General features: G+C 34.2%; 1 protein-coding gene across 1 annotated transcript in view; it reads left to right on the forward strand.

The window, feature by feature from the left end:
- LOC113500025 (glutamate receptor 1-like) overlaps window positions 1-22,813 on the forward strand; it is a 141,887-nt gene that overhangs the window by 112,892 nt on the left and 6,182 nt on the right. Inside the window, exons 4-11 of the mRNA XM_026880711.1 lie at window positions 1,031-1,160; window positions 14,646-14,899; window positions 15,405-15,536; window positions 17,461-17,661; window positions 18,917-19,024; window positions 19,485-19,716; window positions 19,919-20,013; window positions 22,408-22,572. Coding sequence (XP_026736512.1) covers window positions 1,031-1,160; window positions 14,646-14,899; window positions 15,405-15,536; window positions 17,461-17,661; window positions 18,917-19,024; window positions 19,485-19,716; window positions 19,919-20,013; window positions 22,408-22,572 — 1,317 coding nt within the window. The remainder of the gene's footprint in view (window positions 1-1,030; window positions 1,161-14,645; window positions 14,900-15,404; window positions 15,537-17,460; window positions 17,662-18,916; window positions 19,025-19,484; window positions 19,717-19,918; window positions 20,014-22,407; window positions 22,573-22,813) is intronic.

Here is a 22,813-nt window from a genome sequence, read left to right on the forward strand (position 1 = left end):
CATCAAGAAAATTGACACTTCACCAACTGAACATTTAGAAAGTCATTATATCGTTTAAGCCTTTTATGTCTGCTGTATAAGGAGACAGATTCCCAAAGTGTTGGCTTGAAATTAAATAACGATGCTATAAATATTTTACACAATTGAGTACTGGAAGTAAACATTCTGTCCAATATATTGTACCAGTGATAGAAATTTCCACGTTATAATTAGGAAATTATTATAAAACCCGCACCATAAATTCCATCGTGATACACCTCATTCCTGTCTCACCTACACCTTGGGGAAACCCCTTCAAATACAATCGTAATACATTAATTAAGAAAAGGCGTCCCCCAACAAATTAACTTATTCTCTAAACCCTCGCAATTTTCAATAACTTTCAAATATATGCATGAGTTTTTGCCAGGTTCATATGAAACCAACTGGTGTTTATAAAAGTATTTCGAACTAAAACCCAAGTTCGGATTACCTCACACGATCTAAACTTAACCGACTGAGCCTAGGCACTTGAGGAACTAAATGATTCAAGTACTACCGCACTCAAACTTTGAGTGCCGCATACTTGAGAAACAGCCATTTAGTTTTTCAAGGGTTTAGTCTAAAACCGTTAGATTGTGCCGCGAGACTTTAATATATTTTCCATGTGGTGTGTTGCGAAGGTGGCTTTAAGTTAATATTTACGCACCGGCGCAGAAGTCTCTTAATGTAGGAAAGTTGAAGTAATTTTCGTTTAAGGTGAAAGAACTATGAATTGAAGATTGACAGACTATTTTTAGCACCCGTATCTCACGTTTAGGGTCGTTGATTACGATCTTTATTGATCTTAAATGAAACGTACCTTTGAATGTCGTTTCATTTATTTTCTAATGAGAAATTTAGCGCATTATTAAAAAGCTTTCTATGATACAAAGAATAAAACATTATAAGCACAACCCCATATAATAGTTGAGCTATTTGATCTATGTATTTTTATGCTCCAGTGAGAGACAGGAACAGTGGCGTCATTAAACGTGTGTTATTTCCACAGGTGATCCCTCCATCATCAGGCTTGATTGACTACGCAGTGAGCATGCGCCCCGACTATCACCGAGCAGTCATCGACACGATCACACATTACGGATGGAAGAATGTGATTTATATCTACGATTCTCATGATGGTAAGACCTTTAAAAAATATCAATGATCACTAGATTTTAGTTTAATAGAAGTTTCTAAATAGATTTTGGCAAAAATGGCACGTGGTTTCGTAGACATTGTTGATTTTACTTTAATAACGATTTTTACGCAAGTTTAATCTTAAAATCAAAGAAAGAAAAGACAGCCTTCTGAATAAAATGAAACCAAACGCCCCTAAGCAAACTTAATCGAACAAAGTAAACATTTTAAATGCCGGCTATCATTGATCGCGCAAATAGGTTAGAATAAAACTATTGACGCAAGCATCGAACAACACTCCAACAATTTTATTCAAACAGATATTTTTGTCCTTATTAATATTCTCGGCTGTAGAAAGTATTAAAATGGGTAACTGTTACGCCTTTATTTCTGAACGAAAGAAGGCAAATTTTTAAAGTGATCGTGTTTGGAATATTAATTCTTGACGACGGGTACAATATTTTCAACTCTCTTCTTCGAATAATGACTGCAGTATTTACAATAATGAGTTGATTTTGTATTCATGATGCGAATAACTAATTTAGTCATTCGGCAGCTCTCGTTAATTACGTATACCTACACTGGGTAATTTGTCCGCTTATTCAGCGATTTTTGAAGCTCACATTTATCCTTTTTGTTTGTGAATATTTAAGGTATTTAAAAAAGTAGTAAAAAAAAACTGCAACTTTGTAGAGACGACAAAGACGACAAGACGAGTAACCTCATTCTATAGTAAAAATCCTTTTAGTGAGTTATTACCAATATAATAGTTTCAACCCTCAACGCTACTTCCCACTATCGGTTTTTACTCGTAACATGTCTAAGACTGGCTTTTTTAGTTTCATTTCTCACTAGCTACGAGATTAAACAATTCTCAGCCATATTTCTAATGAACACACTTTCCAGTTAATGAAAATTTATAAATACAGTACACTAAAATGAATCGCTGCTATATTATAAAGATTAATGCCATATTCACATGTATGGATGTTAATTCGTCGGGTTTAGGACCATTATTCAATTTAATTGGATGACAGTCAATTGAACTAAAATTGCATTAACCTAATAACTATTCTGAAGCGCTGTTTATACATAACGTAAATAAGATTAATACATGAAAACATTAAATTAACTCTCGAAGCTCGACGTCGCCAGTAAATAAAATTTTATTTCAGTCAATAAAAACCAAATAAAAAGTATATTAAAAACATGTCAATTGAGACATATAAACATGGATATAAATAGAATTTTTTGAGACGCGTAGTCACGGATTCGATGCGACGTAAAATTCATTTTATGTCACAGTAGCAGGATCACCTCGGAAAAAGGAGCACTTTGCAAGCGGAAAAACCTATTTACATATAAAATGTGGTTGCAAAGTAGCTACTATGTATAGCTATACGAACGCTCACTAAATAAACTTTTTGAGTAGGTAACTAAGTTGTAAATGTAAATCATTCGGAATGTGAAATACCGTTTACTCTCAACTCGGCTCTAGAAAGATAATTGCCGGCTTATAATGCAGATAAGTATTATTCCCCATGGCTCGCAACACAAGTGCTGAAAAACCAAATGAAAGTCATAACAAGTAAAGTTCACCTTAAAACGAGCTACGCTAAGAGAAAATAAAAATACGAAAGACATTAAAAGCAAGTGCGGATGTCGCGGCAGGGCCGCAAGGCGCGGGTGCCGGATGCTGTGCAGATGCTAAAGAGGTACGATATAAAAACCAGATATTTTTACTACACCAAAAAAAGTACAACACTAAAAAGACTATAATAAAAAGGATTAGGTTTATAAGGAGCATACAAAGATCTCTGAAAAAAACGGAAATAAACTGGATATCGGATTCGCGACGAAACGGAACACTGATCGTTCCGATATCCAAAGAGCACCCTCTTCAGAACGTCTGTCACATCAAAGTCGATCCGTGTACGACACTAATTTGCATACCTATCCGATTATACTTCTTTCCAATAAAAAAAAACATGTTCTTATTATAGCTTAATGAAAGAATATGCACACCATTACAAAAAGTAAACAACAAGAAGTGTTCATATTATACACACACAAAAAGTCCGAGTGCATTAAGATAATAAAAACTTTAACAAGTCCCATTTTATCGTATTATCACTGACACTGTTTTAACTGACCGAGGCTTTCTCTCTATTATTTTAGAGCTTGCAATTTTTCAACATTTCTGTCTCAAAATAAGGTTTGCTTTTATTTTGTCGAAGTTCACAATTTCGGTATTGATTTTGGTCTCGCGTTAGACTTGAATTAATTACAATTCAGCAAGATTCATTTTTCATTAAGGTATGACGTGCGACGGTATATCCGTAACATTTTTTACCTGAGATGTTGGAAAAGAAACGCAAAAGTAGTTTTGTGAAAGTCACACAAAAAGTATCCCTATCGTCAAGCCGTGAAACAGAATGAAATAAAACGTCATCTGAGACGGGGTACATACATATTCCCTGTGATTTATCTGGTTCGCAATATAAAAAATAAGGAAACGCCGAGGAGGAAATACTGAGAAACCCGACAGAATCTCCCGAAATGAGCTTGCGAAGCTTGTCTATGAAAAGTTATAATCTGAAATATCTACTCCCACCCAAGGTAGGTAGATCAGTTTATAAAACTTTTTCAGTTTTTCTAAAGTGTCATTGTGCCAAGCCGGCACATGAAAGACGTCAACAAGGGGCCTTAGTGTAAAATATTTTGAATAAACTTCGAATATTTTCACAAAGTTACGTAGTTACGCATAATGTAAATAAATTGCCTGTGTATTGGAACGAGCGCCAGTATCACTCAGCTACATCTGATCCTAGCTATTTACAATTTACGATAAAATCGAGTGTTAGCTAGAAATCGGATGGAAAAAATCTATTCGATTGTAACGTTGCTGCCAGCAGTATTTGCAGGATCATCGTTTACTGTCATCATTATCCGTACTCGATTACAGTTTCCACACGGAATATCAATCGTTTGCACTTTTAAATTTCACACAGTATTCACGCTCAGCACAAAGCTTGACCGATTATTTTACTGATATTTCACTAACATCAAATGTAGGGTAAGTTTGACTGGTTCATATTCCGTTTTAGAAATGAATTATCTTTAGGAGTACAATTTACAGCATGTACCTTAAAGACTTATATCTTCAGCCTAAGTAGATATATATTGGAAGCGAAAATTAAAAGACATGGAAGACTAAATTACTCAGTGAGAAAAAATCTGTTAATACACAGCACTTGTAATAATACGCACAACATGTATTTCAAAGAAACTGTCTGCAATTCAGAATCAATAACATCGCATCGTTACTTCAAATTTTCCCATTAATTTGGTGTAGCTGTCATCCATGGTATCATACTTGAAGGTGCGTATGGCTGAGAGAGATTTTATGACAGGGATAGATTACGCGAACGTCGCGGTCTGTTATTGAAACTCCCTAATCGTCAACTCGATACAAGCAACAATAGAGACGTGATCCCGACGTATTGTCGCAACAGAATGGGAAGGATTTACAGCGACTGTGAATAAAACAAGCTAGCATCTCGACTCAGCCGAGTAAATGCTTTTGTAATCACATTGCAGGAACGCTTGCGGGCCAAAAGCAAAAGAAACTTTTGAGCCTCTGTTTAGTTATAGCTGTACGACTTCATTATAATTTGTTTAGCGCAAGTCCATTGCTTTGTGTGCTTCATCGTTTGAGACATCGTGTTAATTAACAAACTCCGGAGTGCAAGTACTATCTCAAGGTTTGTGTCTAAGTTTTTGTTTATTTCAAACTACAGCTGTGTTTGGCTCGTGATATAAGAAAGAGAAAAGTTGAACTAATTTATAACGACGGAAGTTAACTTGCACAATACTTAACACAACACTAAAATATAGTTGACTATAGGTGACTTGTGTATACTAAAATGCCCGATGTTTGTAAAAATATGCTGCGACTGGTTATATAGTTTATGGACATGAAAAAGAATGCATTAATTCAGCGAGGTATATTTGTTTTAGATCTGTCAAAGTAAACATAAATCATACATAAATGTTGTTAATTACTGAAAATTATAATGTGGGAAGCCTAAAACTATCAATTTGCAATAATACAGCGCCGAATAAAATTTTATGCATAGATATTTTAGGAAAGCTAGCAGGTTGAATGTGGATTCTAGATAGGAATGGTCCTATCGACTTCCAATTTATTCAGCAAGTTTAATGTATAAAACCCACGGATTTTCCGCTGCCAACCGCGCAACGGCCGGGATTCTTGCTCCGGCCGTAATGAATTTTATTACCCCTACATTATAACGAACGGAGTTACTCATCGCGCAATTAAATTTAGTATTAATACCCGATAACTATTCGGCATCGGATTTTTTCAATGTCTAATATGTATTTCAAAATATACTGAAGAAAACTTTATACTTTAAAACCCTTATTTCTAAATTCTCAAGCTTTTCAGTTTGTGGAAGATTTAATTCAACATTTACAAAAAGACAAATGAAACGAAAACAAATAGAGCGGACATGTTTACATAAATAAGAAATAGCATTTGAAATGAGGAGCCTACATAGATAGATACACTGCCTCCTGATTCTCCATGAGATAAGAAGCTTTCCCTTTGATACTTTGAACCCCCGATAGCGGATTCACATAAATGGTTAGGATTTTACCGTATTTTCTCTTTTGAAGATAATGTGGTCTTTCTGTAACTACTACGATTAGGTAAATTACCTTTCCATAAGAGGCGGCACTAAAAATCAGTGGGGTCGGTGACTTTTTGCCTCACAACATAATAACGTCTATGTGATTAATGCGATATGTTCTTACGTCAAATTATGAAATAGGTAGGAAATTTTGGAACGCGGTGTGCCGAAGCAATCCTCCGGATTAAGTTTTAATAATTTCCGAAATCGTTTTTTCATTCCGCTTAAGCCCTTTGATGCTGGTTTTTAAATTTATCTTCATGTAAAGAAGTTTTATGGACTTTTTGTAATCATAATTACAGTTTGAATTAGAACTCGCTTGCTATTAAATTGTTTCAAAGGAGTTAATTGTAACTCGAATGTTTTTTAATCGGTGGCTAGTGCTTGCTATTCCCGTTTCAAGTTAAAATCCTCCGAAATCTCTTTTTTTTTCAATTTTATGAACTTTATTTCCCTTGGAAATTACCTAAAATGTTTGTTATCTATACATTAACTTAATTTTTAAAGTCTTATTCACAGACACGACACTAAAAGGGTGTTGAAAAATTCATTTTTACCAAAATTTACATGTGGTCTCGCGAGCAGCCTATGATATTCATATCTTAGTGGTTTTCAGATTAACATTATTCTATTTACTCAAAATCTTTTTAAAAGAATATTCTTTCTCAAAATAGATCATTGAATAAAATGTAAATTAAGAATTTGACTAATTAATAACAATTTTGGTTCAAAATATTATAGAGATATAAGGTGTTTGCTAGCGATCAAACTCATTTTTGTGCACAATCAGATTATAGTGTTAAGCCAAAAGTCGTAGAAAAAAAAAATATTTAAAACAGGAGATTTCTATTTTACGCTTTCGGTAAGTGTAGCCTAGTCCTCCAAAAACCCTTCAAATCATGTCTGATGATTGAAAATCTTAAACGACCATTGCTTATTCAAGTTAAGCTTTCGTCTGTTTCATTTTGAATCATACACTTTTGGCACTTGATTCAATGTTATGTTTTAATAAATGTTTGTATAATCAAATCCAATCGGAATTTCACATTTCAAAGACCTTTCCGAACATCACATTAGAAATCTAAAACTTCATTTTGGAGCTTCCATCAAGTGTTTTTCATACGCAGAGTGAAAATATCGGTTGGGTTACTCACAGAACTAATGTCAAATAAAGAAACCAAACAATTTGAAACGTGTTGACATGTGAAATGGTTTTCAGTCTCAATTTACCAGTAGCTACCATAATATGAAACACGTATATTTTGGGAGAGGGCCGCCCATAACAACCTCTTGTATAATTTTTTGGGGATAAAATTCCAGTCGGATTTTTCCGGCGGAAAATTCATAACCCTTTGTTGAATTAATCCATAAAACCGTGCCTGTCCTTTAGACAGTTCATAACATATTACATGTGTGTGAGGACAAAAATGTTAGCGATATTGGTTACCAGTGGCAAGCGATATTATTTCGGCATACACGATCAAAATCCTTATCGGTTATTGTGTAACGTCGAGTATTTATAATTCCTATTTGCATAGATAGTGGATGTCTTTGTATAAAGATATCATTTTGATACGGAATTAGTTCGCATTGATCGTTGAGTCACACGTATTAGTTATCACTTATGTATGTAAAGTGTTATTCTTATAGGAAATCTGCTATACTCTATTTATTATTTATTTCAATTTTGATGGGACTTTATTAGTTAACTCCGTAAAACTGAGTAAAATATTCTTCAGTGCTCTATTCTCCTTTCAGAAATTCTCATGTGCAAATTAAATAATCCTAATAAATGCTGCATTTAAAAATCATTAAAAGGTCGATTACAAAAAATGCTTCGCGTAAATATTCAATTTATCGTACGATGTTGACAAAATTATCTACATATTTATGGACCAAATCAGCTAATTATTAATTTGAAGAACTTTAATACCGAACCTTTTAAATAAACAACGAAAAAATATTTTGAAAACGGTTTCGGTTTATTTTAATTAAATGCTAGCAGAAAGCTCGCGATTGAAGACTCAGGTTGGGATTGAAACTAGTCAGGCTTTCCCAATAAATAATAAATAAACCGTTTTGAAATAAATAATTAGCCGACAAGAGCCCACTTTAAATTAATTTTCAAATTTTAATGTTATTTGAATTCCAGCATTATTATATGCTTTTTCGGAAGCTGATAGTCAGTAACTTAATTAATAGACTCTCGAATTTCATATTTAACGCTGTGATTGGTTGTAAGTATTGTGGTTAACCAATCGTAGCCGCGATCAGTTGTTGTACCAGGAGGGTTCATCAATCAATTCAGCATATCGATGCATACTGCTGAACTGTATGGTAACGTTTGGCAAATGCCTGGAGAACGGCCTAATGAAATAAAAACTTGTGATTTTAAACTCGGGCTTCTGCCTTCTACATCCATTCCGAGTTTCCGCGTTTAGATCGTACACTGCGTTTGCGAATTCGTGGTGTCCTCTCAAGGACTCGTCTGTTTCAACGACCACCGGTCTTACGACCAACATGGCCATCCTAATGCCCCTTCAGCTTGCTACAAGCTATCAAGATAACTCCATTTCTTCGGTTAATCTCCTTTCAGATTTTATCTATTAAAGAAATTCCAAGTATAATTCGCTGAGAGACTTTAAGTTTGTGGAATAGGCCTACTGTTAGTGTCCATCATAGTTTGTCATCACGTAAAGCAGGACGGCGTAGTCATTTTCTCTCTCTCTTATAATACTATGGTCTTAACTTAAGAAGTTGTAGGCCCCGAAGTAGCTGTTTGGCGTGCCAGGAATAGGGGGTTAGAGTTTAATGTAAATACAAGTGAGGTGGCGACGTCTAGGGACTCTCAGTTTGCGAAAACAAGTTAAACCAACATGTCAAGGCTGAAACCTTTAAACTGCGTGTTTAGAACAACTAGGAACAAGTAAACATTTGTTTTGTAAAATATATTGTAAGTTTGCCAGGAAGGAAAATAAGTTGAAGGCAGACAGGTTACTATTTTTTTTCATTTAATTGGGCTTTTGTAACATTTACAACCGGCCAATTATAGATAACTGTTTTTTTGGATTTTTTATCCAAAAGGTTAAAATCGAACCTTATTACTAAAGCTTCGTTACCATCCGTGCCTCTGTCGTGAACCCTGCTATATAGTTGCCATTTTTATAGATGGTGTATTTTTGTGATGGATATAATAAAGATTTCGACAGATTTCACAAAAGTATGTATCTTGGCCTATTCATACTGTGTCGCGAGTCTATCCATCGCATTTGACCATTTCATATTTGACTTAGCAAGTATTCGAAGGATTTCCGCTACATTTGGAATTATTAAAAATGCAACATAAAATTGTAAAAACTGAATGTATGCCGAGTAAATAACTAAAAGAGCGTTCCGATGAATACTAAACATTGATTCTCGATATTCCCACGTGTGAGTTACATTCATTCATATTTCGTCATAAAATTGGTACTTTTATCAAATTATTGAGATTGCTTTACACAATAGATTTAATATTCACTTGTTTTATTGTGTCACAAAGACGCCATGAAGCATAGAATTACAAAAGAAAATAGTTATATGGACATGCGTAGTTACTTACGGTTAGTTATTAAGTTTCCTATTTCGACACAATTCTAGTCGAGGATCGCACTGGGACTAACATTAACGTTCATGAAATACAATTATTTTAATACAACAGTAGTGTCCAGGACTCCACACAGTAGTTTGTTACCTAAACGATTCGTAATTTGATGGATATGACGCGTCGTGTGTCTTTTGTGACAAGAATGACATAAAAAATAAAAACGGTTACAGGCATCGATTGTTTTCCGGATCAAGTTTATTTTAAATGGGTGTCTCTAACTAAGGAGTGACAGCGAGGCGTTTCATCTTTGAGTCACGATTCACGAACTGTGAGCAATTGACTTCTTGGCCAGCAACGGGATTCCATTCATCTCGCACAATATAAGAAAAGACGTAATCATGTCTAGAGACGAATCACGTCCAACGAGCGACTTCGCCGGAATTCCGCCTGGCCCGCCATCCCCCGAACTCGTTGCTGTAGATAATTTTCTTTACAAAAAGAAACGGATTACTTGCTTAAGGTTTTTCTTAAATTAGGGTCAACGCAATTTATCACTATTTTCCAATTTTCCTACGTGAACGAAATGTCGAAGGGACTTTAGAATGTCTTTAAGTTATGTATTTTAAGCCTTGCCTCCACTCTACAAAGAATGCGAATTCTTAAAGTCTGCTCACATAATACTGTACACATTATACTTTAATTTCATTTTAAGAGGCTAAGATACTATAACCTTTAAGAAATGATAATTTGAGTACCGTTAATTTTCGCATTACCAAAGAATGAAGATGAAAACTAAAAAAATGATCTTGACATTATTTATCCTTGATTTGAATTAAATTCTATACACAACGAAGCTTAAGGGTCAGATTATACAGCGTCCCAGTTTATCGTTTTCTATTAAGGCTAAGTTTTAACAAGGCGAAATGGGTCATTAAGGTACTTCAAGACGAGTTTACAAATCCTTAAAACCTATGCGAAAAGAGAATGTTTCTGCCCACAACTTTAGAAAATAATGAGCTTGTTAACTAACTGTTAGTTTCACGCAGATATTTTTAGATTTTGTATTTTATGAGGTGCTATACTGTTATATTAGGTTCTTTAACAAAGCGAAAGGCAAATTCACTGCTTCACACAAATTTCAAATTGAATAATGTCCATTATTCGCTAGTTGGATAGCCTATAAAATCTTCTATAGAACCTTTCCGAGTTCTGGAGATAAGCCCGAGTCGTTACCGAGTTAGACATTTAAAGATAAAGAAAAACTTTCGGATTCGAATTCGGCAGATGCTGCAAAAAGACGTTTCTAAAGTTAGTGCAGTTCGCGATGAACGCGAATGCCCCAAGTCCACCCGTCTGACTCCAAACAACTTAAGACTTTACATGGTTCTAAATGAATGTAGGTTTTTCTTAAATGTTGAAGGATTTACGACGAGGTTGCTCTTCGAGAAACTTTCGACTTTATTCTTGGTCATTTTTAATTGAATAAACGTTGAAATTCATATTGTCACTAAAGTTTTGTTTCTATAAATGTTTTTAAAAATACTCTTATACAATTAACAAAATCGTTAAAGATGAAAGCTATTGCTACTACAAAAATATGCCAATGAGTAAACTGGTCTTGTTTATTATGACAACAAAGTATCTTCTGTTTTTCATTTTCACCAACAGAGGCAAGATGACAATAAAAATGAATTGACTTTCCGCCGACATATTCAACGGTTTCCCTTTCCATGGGGTTCCTGGAGAAATTTATGACCGATTTTTTATGCACGGGACGCTATCTCATATTTTGGCAATCATAAGGTTTTGAGTAACAAAGCTTGTGACCATGGTAAATGTTTTACCTGGTGTTTTTTATTACACTAAACAAATAACAATCGAATCCCTTTATCTTTGTAATTTTGAATAATTATTTGGAATTTTATTCTACTGTGTAAATTTAGTGAAAAAGACGTAGATACTTAATAGCATTGAATTTCTGAATTCGCAAAAAAGGTTCTGGAACGGTCGTTGTTTTCTCAAAACTAAATATATTTGCAAGCGGAACAATAAGGTATTCAAAGTTTTTTTCTACTGAGAACATAAGAAAATACCCTATATACTGATGATAAATAAGAACATTTTGGTTTTAAGGACGATATCAAATCGTACAATTTGTGTTTGACATTAATCAAACATTCCAAAGCAACAATCCTGTGATGGTATTACGTATTCAGGTGTAGTAATTATGTGTCTAATTAAGCACAGCTGACGCGAGTTAAACGAGTGTAAGTTACAAGTGTTAAATAGAATAGAAGCGGTGTGACGCGATATGAAATTGCAATGAGGCATCGCTCGGGGGCACTCGGGGCTGGCCGAGACTGAACAAATTCAACGATAACGCCTTCATTACCCACACGTCAACCCTCTTCTGCCAGCGTCTTCGTCACCGCTTCAATCTTTTCGCGGATATTACTCTTAAATTATGACAAAAGCGCCAGTCTGAGATGCATAATGAATCCCTCGTTGTGATGAATGGTGTGTAACATTCATCATCATCTCGCATTGACATTTTGATCGAAATAAATGCCGCTTGTGTCTTTTATGAAATGCCTGTTCGGGGACAGGTTTGATTTTCTAGGAGTTTTTTCATACTAAGTATTTCAGGTTTTTAGTAACACTGTAACTAAATAAACTATTTCAAACATGTATTTTTACCATTCATTACTCTTTGAGTGCCTCTGTGGCTGCTTTTTATATAAAGCTTATTGAATTAATACTTTTATTGCTTCCTCATGGAATGCAATAAATGAGAGAATTATAAAATCTTATCAGCGTAATACTCTCTTTGTGACTCGGTATTGGTATTTTCATATTGTAATATGCGATGTTAAAAGGTATTGCTACCGCAAGTACCTTTGGTGCCTGAAGCAGGAGACTGAAGTATTTTTTTAATAAAATAGCTTATGCATAGCCTAGAGCGGTATTAAATACCTTGGTCCCAATAGTTGACTTAGACCGCGATACCAAACAACATATTGTTTTTCTTTAAACGTAAATTGAATTGAAACTAAACAATGAACAATGTATCAACTTGTTCAGTGAGCTCGATTATAGAAATTTGCCGAATAAATAAGATTCTGGAGTTGTTTAAATTAAAAAATAACTCTGAAGAAGAAATAAGCGTCCTATCGTTAATAGTTGAACTTTAGCGTACTTAAACTTGAACAATAGAAATTTGAACGTTCTTTTGTCAATTAAATAAATAATCAATACATTTGCCGTTATGTTGTGTTTTCCTTAGCCATATTTAAATTAATGAGTATTTCATACTAGGAGAAATTCAAATTATAAGCCTCAAAAATATCCCAGTTTTTCGGGAAAAGCTAGATTTTAATCGATTTAATAAAGATCAATAGCCATAAACTTAATACATCTAGTCAGGAATCAATCAAGAGAATTTTATTTAAGCCTCTTCAACAGAACTGAAACTGTTATATTTTGAGGAAGCCAAATTAAAATCAAAATAGTGTTTTAAACAATGAAAATCAAAATCAGCTTATAAAAAGAAATAGTTAAAGATTTATAATAATACGCAATTATCATTTTTTTTCTAATCAATTGTTTTTTTTTTGAATACTGACCAAATTCGCTCTTACATAATTTTTGTAGCCTTAAAAATATTCGCGCAACTACGATACGGCAATATCGTTTGTAGTTCTTTTAACCCTAGTCCTGAAGCGATGACATGGATACACTGTCGATGTTTGTAAAGGGAAATTGGTATCCAGTTCTCATCAAGCAATGCAATAACAGAGTTTGGTTGCTACGTTACAGTTCTGTGATAGTTACCTTATACCTGTAGTTATAGTTATGAGATTCAATGAGCCGGACAGTTAAGTTTCAACACGTGTTGGTTTACTCAGATGTTACGGGAAACTGTTGTCCTATGGAATTAAGGTACTATATCCGACCTCTATATTTGTTGTATAAACACAATTTATTGTTAACATTATCATATTGTATATTGTGATGTACAACGAATATCTTATTTATATAAGTATGTAAAAACATATTTAAGAATTTTATTTTACTTCAATATAACATATCGTGGACTATTAAATGTTAATTGAGTTGCGCGGCGGAGTAGCGAGTCGACTAGTGACCCCCGTGAAACTAGTCGGGCAATGCCGATAAATAGGCGTGAGTAAACCGTTGCATCATAATACTGATTTGAGTTTCACTATAGTTACTATAAATATATCGCGGTACGTTTTCAGAACTATAAAAAGAGGAACAATTCGAGTCGTTTCACATTTCGAACAAATAAAAACAAAACTCAACCCATACCTCTTCATGAAATTGGTATGGATCTATTTTTAATTGACTTGAAACTCGAACTTCTTTCACCCTAGAAGAAATAGAAAGTGTTTATCGGACAAGTTACCCAACTAAAAAGTTTTCATATTAATAATACGCAATGCGGCCCAAACAACCCGAAAATTAAAGTATAAAATAAAGATTTTTACTTCAAACTCTGCTAAACTCGGTAATAGTATGGACTTTAAAAAAAAACACACTTTAACATACATGGAAACCTTAAAAACTACATTAATTTAAGTAATAACAACCCGATTTACTATATAATTAACTTTAGTCAAATTTCTGTAGTGTTTCATATTTTGATGTGAACACTCAACGTTGTCTGTACTCACGATCAAAAAGCTGCTTAAGAAGATCTTACGAATGTTGAGGAAAGATTAACTCAAACTGATTTGTGAACCCATCAAGTGAAAGCTAAGTTAATCTGTAAATCGAATTCTTCTTAAACACATTCGTTTATTTAATGAAGCTAGCACTGAATTTGTAAGGGTCTTTAAGAAAATTAAATGAGTAGTGGAAGTCAAGTAGTGAGCCAATTATTCTTAGTGGCCAGTAATCAAACTATCTTCTGCAAAATAAACCCAGGCTTTAAAAAAAATTTATGACATATGAAAACTACAGTTTTTAAAGATGTTTGAGTATTATTGTGTGACCATAGTTTTAGATTTTTTCTGCCTTTCTTTCATTGGAACAATGCTAGATTTTAATCTTATCCAATATAATAAGTCTCAACTTACAACTACAACTTACAAGAAAAAATAAACATGAAATATTTTAACAACTCTTCCTACAACACTAATCCTTACAAAACGTTTGTCCTACCTTAGGTCTTCTGCGTCTACAACAGCTCTACCAGACCCTTCAACCCGGAAAGGCAACGTTCCGCATATCACACGTCAAACGCGTATCAAACGAAACCGAAGTAGTCGCCTATCTAAAAGCAATCGAAAAATTAGATCGATGGAGCAACAAATACGTCGTTCTCGACTCAGCCACACAACTGGCAAAGGCAGCGCTAATTTTGCACGTACGTGATGTGCACTTGGGCCGACGGAACTACCATTATTTCTTAAGCGGACTGGTAAGTAATCCCCCCGCTCCTTGTTAGAAAGCTAATTGCGGAATTTCAAGATCCCGACTTTGCAAGTTTGTGTAACAATATGCGGAGTGTCAATGTCATTAACGGTACTTTGAGCGTTACTTAGAACTAACTTAATCTACTTAACTGAAAATTTTATTACGATTCTGTGTTCTTCGAGTTACTTGCATATTGTGCACATAAGTACGACTGTGGCTATTGTTACATTTTATTCACATTTTATGTACAAAACAAATAAGGTTGTTTTGTTCTGGTGAGAATAGATTATCAACCATCAACTTATAAAAACACGTATACAATAGCACCCATATACATTAAAAACAAAAACAATATTACAAAGTAAGTTCAGGCCGAGGTATAAATACTAATTAGCGTTTCACCTACTGATTAGATAAAATCAGGTGATAGCTAAAAATACATTTCATTCGTAACAAAATGTCTTTGTTTTTAGTTTTGAAGAGTTTATTAAAACCTATTTGTTTTCTAGGTCATGGATGATCGTTGGGAGAAAGAAGTGACGGAATTTGGAGCTATAAATATAACTGGCTTCCGCGTATTGGACTGGTCACGAAAGGTGGTACGCGATTTCATTGACGTTTGGAGGAGAGATTCTATCTCGGTAAGATTATTAATGTTTTTGTTTTGTAATCCAAAATTGGAATATCTATGTCCAAAAAGGAGAATTGAAGATTAAATATGTGTTAATATTATTGTAATATCATATCTGAAAGTATCACGACTTTTGTGAAGTATATAAATTTCGATATTGAGCAGCTGCTTATTGTCAAATAATCATTCTATTCAACTGGTTTCCAAATCAGAAAATTATCATTATCTTTGTTGGGAGGGGAAAATTAACGATAGACTATCTATTGAAGGATCATGTGTAATTGAACTACGCGCACGTCAACAAGGTTATCTGCGTTATTTGATGCAACCTAACTGCAGAATCATATAACTTAATTAAAAATACTATTGCTCTATTATTTTATAACGAATTGAAATACGATTTCATCCATTTGGGACTCAGACCCTCTTTAAATTCCTCGGACACAAATCTTCGTTGAACATAAAAATGAATTTTCTGAATTCATGTTTACTTACAATTTCCTTTTGTAAAATGGAGAGTGGCCAAGGTACTTATTATATTTTTATCTTTTCTATACTTAAGGGTGGTTTTACAAATCCTCATTTAAGTCTAAAATAATTTGTCAGACGGAAAAACGTTTTTTTTTTTTTTAGAGAAATGTTATCTGCGGTCTATGATAGCAAACTTCACACTACTAATGAGCAACTAATAATAACGACTCAGTTATCTTTACAACTATCCGTCGACTACCAAACTCTTTGTATTTGAAATGATACGTCTCAAGAAATATATAGTTAAATCTATAAATTTCTTGAGACATCACGTTCTTTGAGAACTCAGGGCGAGTGAAATAGGGTACGGCTAGGATCAAACAATTCTTAGGTCATGATGTATGTACGAGTATACGTTTGTCATATGGGGTATAAATACTTGGCATTCATCAATGCGTCTTGTCGTTTAATGAGAGGTCACACGAACGACTCGGGTGAATATCGCATTACGTGCTAGAAATATTTAATCGTTAAGAGAACCAACAATTTTCCACTTCAGCACTTACAAATAATGAATTTCTAATTATACATTCAGTTGGCGAACTTGTTAAATCTTTCGTTTTTAATAAAAACATTTTGTTTGGGAACGTTCTGCCGAAATAGATGGCTTTATCCTAATTCGTAGAAATTATTTCTACTCCATAGATTTTATAAATATGAATTTAAATTGTGTTTACTTAATTTTGTACTCAAATAAGACCTTTCAGCTCGCTTAAAGTATTTAATCATTTTAATAAACTAAGTTCTTAGTAACGAAGTGTACATCTTAAGTGCCTTTTATTAGATTTATTTTTATTTTCCGTATTTCCACTTTGAAAAACAGTAAGAAGAAGTGTTTCTTTTCCGCAAAAGGTTAAAAAATTATACAAACTAGATCGCAAAAACCAGAATCTTAAAAATTTACGCTGACAGCACTCAATGATGACTATCATGTTTTCTTTTTTCTAGAATTACTAGAGCTTTTTGAACACAAAAAAGGTTTTAGGTAAACATAGAAATCGGAACATATCTGGCCAGTCTTTTAACCCCACCCTAAAAATAGAAACATTAAATTAATTTCAATTTATACACCACTTTAAATTTCTATACATTTATTCGTTTGACTTCAAATATGTAGGTATGTATGTATAATTCATGACAGTGTCAATTACCGTGAATATTAGAATGCTTTGTGCACTGTCAATTGTTCCGCGTGCATGATTTTACATAATATTGCTCGAAGCCTAATTATATCATTAGGAAACGTCTTTGTCATCGATGCGCAATTGTGCATCAAATGTTAAACATTTGAATTCAACCTGGTCACACGTAAAATAAAATAACTGATGCAGTATTTAGTTTGCTGTTTATTACAGAATTATTGAATTAAGAATCGATTTTAAAATATTTTTTCTTGCGAACAGGCGCAGGCAGCTCTGATGTACGACGCTGTCCAGGTACTAATTGACGCCATACTTCGTTTGCTGCGCAAAAAGCCCGATATATTACGCTCCACCATCAGACGCAACGCTAACCTTAACAACACCAGAATTATGGACTGCAATCCTAAAGGCAAACTAACACCTTACGAGCACGGCGACAAGATATCTAGGATGATTAAAAAGGTACGTAAACTAGAGACTCTCTTTATGATAGCGGTGTACACTCCGCACTTTGACACATTATGAAACACGACGCCTCTCGTGTTGTGTTCAGCTAACGTTATCCTTCACAGCCGTCCTCGAACATACTTCACATTTGCATAGCAACGTTTCCATGTAATTTTTGTCAGTGTAACAAACCTCTATTCTCTGGAGTCATTTTAAATTCCCCATTGCCCATGCGAATGATTGATGCCAATTCATACATTCAATTACGATTGCGAGCGAATGTTTCGTTATTCATGCGCGTTGGGTACAAAGTAGGTGGCGTTATTGTTGATATGTAAAATGCGTACAATCACATTAGTGGCGTAAAGTATATGCTAATAATACTCACGACGCTCTAATGGCGGAAGCTCTTAACAAATTCACGTCGTCATGCGCAACTGAGTCGTTGAGTGCATTAATTCTGCATTATTAAATAAATCTTCTTGAGTGGACCACGTAAACCTGTTAATCTACTAAATTTATTTGTACCGCAATTTCAATTAAAAAATATTTTTCTTGGAAATACTAGCAAAAACTTATCCTAATATTCGGCATAATTCATACCACCGATAAAACTGTTGATCTATTCAGATTGAACGAAAAAAGTGAGCAAAAGGAAGAACTCAAGTAGAACGACATTTCACTTAAATACGAATGTCCCCTCCGTTTGAAAGCATAAATTGTGTGAGGACGACTCAAGTTGCAGCGTTTGAATGTATACATTACTCTAAGCTAGGAGTGTAGTTTTATTCCTTCAAGTCGAACGTGTGGCGGGAGCCTCGCCATATACGACGCTTACGTACAATACTTAGCCTGCGTCAAAATCGTTGGTTGACGCAACATCTTTTACGTTTCATGTTATCTCTAATGACTATGAGTTCCATTGTGTTAGCTCGAGCACGTAATAATGTTGGCACCAAATTTAAATTGAGCGGAATTACAAGAACACAGGTGCTGAATACGCGTCCCGTCTTTTATATCGGGTGCGCGCAGTGGGCGGGAGCGACGGTTTCGAGGCTCTGACGATTAATTAGGTTTCGTTGGGTGACGTGTAATTAACCCTCGCACTTGCTAACTGCCCCGATTCACACGGGAAATATGAGAACCCTTCCGTTTTGCATTTTTTTACTAACGCTTCCTAAACTTTAGCTAAGCGGCGATCAGTTTATCATAACGATTGAGGAATTAAAGATATTAAATAAACAGACAAGAGTTCCTCTAATTGTTTTAGACGGAGATTGACGGGTTGACGGGCAATATAAGGTTCAATGAAGAAGGACTTCGCAAGAACTTCAGCCTGCAAGTTATGGAGTTAACCGTCGACGGTGATCTCATAAAGGTAAGATAAAACAGTAAAGAAATCTATTAGCCGCGACAAAAATAACAACCGATATTAATGGCCAGATATAACTTTTGTTATGAAAGCGCCTAAGATCCGATAAAAAATACAACTTCCGAACTTGGTGGGTATATCACTTATTTAACTAGAGTTGTTTATGAAACTCATAAATAAATTTGTTGGTCGCGCATTTTCCGAACTTTAAGTAGGTATTTTGTTTATGGACTGTGAGTAAAGAGACTTTCAATTGACAGTTGCAAATTGTTGTGTTGTTTCTTACGATCGTTGTTATTCTTTAAGAAATACTTTAAGAATCCCAAAAAAACGGTCTACTTACTTTTTTTGGGATATCTCACAAAAAATCGTCGGATTTGCATGTTTAAAGTAAGAATATTTGACCTACGTCCACTTTTAGACAAATAGACTTAGTAGCTGAAGATTTTCTGTCCTAAACAAACAGGTAGCGACTTGGAACGACAACACTGGGCTCACCCCCGTCGTCCCCAAGCTGGCGCCGCTCGCCGCACCGGGCACCTATGACCGCAATAAAACTTACATTGTGACCACCATCGAGGAGCCGCCGTATATAATGCGCAACACTCCTGACAATCCCGAATTCAGGACTAACGAACCATACAGGGGATTTTGCGCAGACCTCACCAGAATGATATCCGATAAGTTGGAAATCAAATGTAAGTGAGCCGGGAACGTGGAATTCGTATTTTACTAGTTCTGTTTTGAAACCAATGTCCAATCAACTGGAATTTAACGCTTCCAATCATAATTGAGGTTACCGTTTAAAGTGCTCTTTTAAAAAAGCGACACTATAACTAATTAAATTCTAGCTATCCACTATGAAGTTAAGTAACAATAATTTTTTAAACATTTTAACAGATGAACTGAGACTTGTCAGAGATGGAAAGTATGGAAACGAGAACCCTAAAATAGTAAGTGGCTGGGATGGAATGGTCGGAGAACTTGTGAGAAAGGTAAGATGTAGAAGTTAACTTAATATTACTACGTAACCACGTAACCTACATAATGTACTTGAAGAACAGAAAATTATTATTTTTGTACGGTCTTCATTTTAATTTTGAAATTGTTATCAAAATCTACATATTGTCTTCTTTAAAGCAGTTTCAACTTTCAACTCCAAACAATAGAATTTTGAAACTGCATGAATAATTTGAGCAAATAAGTATGAAACGACGGTTTCCTGCCCGAAACCGAAATTAAAATCCGATTTAGATCATACTATTCCAAAAAGATCAATCAAAGATCACAATACTGGTTTTCATAGTTTTTAAGTCAATCTTACAAGGAATACCAGATTTGACAAAAAAAGAAATCGAATCAGCATTGTACAAAATCCTCCTCTTAAGTATGGCAAATGACTACATCAAGGCCGACATGACCCGGCCATTAAAGGCACGCAGCTTATTTTCGGTGGACAAAAGATTTTTCAGTACTGTCTTTCTGCGACCCAAGTAACGTCGGACCCCTATATTTATAGATAGGTATGGTTTAGATTCGAGGATAGAATTCCTGTCCTCTCGATATCCTCTCTCGTTTTTCATGCATGCCTGCACATTTTATCCACACAGAATTCAATATGAGAATTTTATCAAAATTGTTTTGTCTTCAATTCTGGAAAAAAATAGGTAGTTGTCAGTTTTCTCGTAAGTCAACAATTGGGGACATCATGAAATGGATGATTGTTTGTCCTTTTTTGTATGACACGTCCATAAACCGCTATTTCAAACCAGTAAATAAAAAAGGGAATATATCATATACCTATGCATTAATTTATTCACTACTCTCATACTCAATCACGTCATGGTCCTTGTTTTTTTTTCAAATGTTGATCAATTATCCTTTGAATTCTCCAATTGAAATTGAACGACTAAACTATTTTGGCGAAGACCAAAAACTTTTTTACTTCAATTGAGATTGAATACTTCTAACAATCTACTTAGAAGACAACCATCAATATTAGTTCAATTTTAGAAAACACTTTGGATCAAATTGATCTAGAAAACAAAATATTGATTTCTCTATAACCCTTTTGAAAGGTATTTAATGGCGTCCACAGATATGGTCTCTTAGGAATTCCGGCGTATATGGTGGTCAGAATCTGGCTGCCCACCAATAAATATCTTCGTGGACCTCGACGTTCCTATAGCGATATTCCAAAGCTGTTATTACCGGTTTTCTCAGTTTACTGTAGAGCCAATTTATCGGGTCATGTACACGCTGTACCATAACGACTGAACGACTACAGCGCGCGATGTTCTCTATAGTCCGCTTAAAACAATTCCGAGACATTTTTGGAAGTACAGTCACTACAAATTGTATACAAAGTGAGCCAAGATATATATATGATCTTATCTTCGAATTGTTTCGTTGTTATAAATTTATGAAAGTTATGCATACTTATGAAAATGTCTTTGCTATAATTAGGTACATCAATTAAATAAAATATTTTTTATTTTCGTGCAGTCAAATGTTTTATATGCTATGGTAAAGTAACAATAGTTTAAACTTTAAATATTGAAAAATTAGTCGTTGGTTGACCTTACTCTGAACTTTATTTGAAATTTGAAATAAAATGGGTGTTACATTTCAAAGGATTCAATGCAATTGAATAATTCATTAGTTGACTATTTTCATTTAATTCATTTATGATATTCAAAAAATTCATAAAATCAATTTTGTATATTATATAAATTCAAATTAATTTAATTTAAACACATTTACTGCTATCTTTAACATATACCTAATAATAACTGGATTTTTTTTTTATAAAAATGCCACGACTTGGATCTAAAACAACTTTCATTTATTTGTCACTGACACTCAAATTAAATCTTCAGTAATAAACAGTCACTGTCAATCGCACGCACATGAGTTGAACTATCTATACCGGCTCTGAAAAGTCAGAACATAAAAACAACAGTGTAAGGTATAACTTATTTAAATGCTAACCCTTTCCAAGGAAGATGCGACACATAAATCTTATACGTCTTCCCTTATCGCAAACGTGATATTCATGAAAAAAATTATTACGAAGGTAGCTATATTTTCCTGTGATATGTAAGCTCACGTCTTTATTTATTTCTGGGTCTTGACACTCCTTTATTTATGTTTAATTTACATTTCGCTGCTGATATAAAAATTGATAAAGCATTATCAATTGCTGTTATATTTCAAAATCATTATGCTGATAATATTACAATATCGGTTAGGAGAATTGTACTGTACAGGAAAAAAAAGCAGCAGGCAAATTTTTGCTAGACAATTTGGGCTAATGTATATGTATGTACATTTCTACTCTCTCGTTTATTATTATTTATTAACCCCAATTTTGACTGTTTGATTTCTAGGAAGCAGATCTAGCTATAGCACCGCTGACCGTGACTTTGGAGCGCGAATCAGTGATCGACTTCAGCAAACCCTTCTTGTCCTTTGACCTTAAGCCAAATAAGAATGCCGCAAACAGCACAGGCGCCATATTTAGTTTCCTCAACCCATTATCAATGGAAATATGGGTAAGTACCTTCACAACTAAACGGTTTCATAAAAACATAGAACAAATTCGAATGAAAACTTTATTTGTTAATTAGTTTACACTTTCGTCATCAGATTAAACTGTCGCACTAAATAAACACCTTCAATGAATACACGCTTCATAAAATTCAAGAGAAAAATATTTACTTACAGATCTTTTAGTTGTGGCGAACTAAAAACATTATCTCTATTTTCTTTTCAACATTTTATTAATTAATAAGT

The sequence above is a fragment of the Trichoplusia ni genome, chromosome 1 (genome assembly GCF_003590095.1).
Source record: "Trichoplusia ni isolate ovarian cell line Hi5 chromosome 1, tn1, whole genome shotgun sequence".
NCBI lineage: Eukaryota > Metazoa > Arthropoda > Insecta > Lepidoptera > Noctuidae > Trichoplusia > Trichoplusia ni.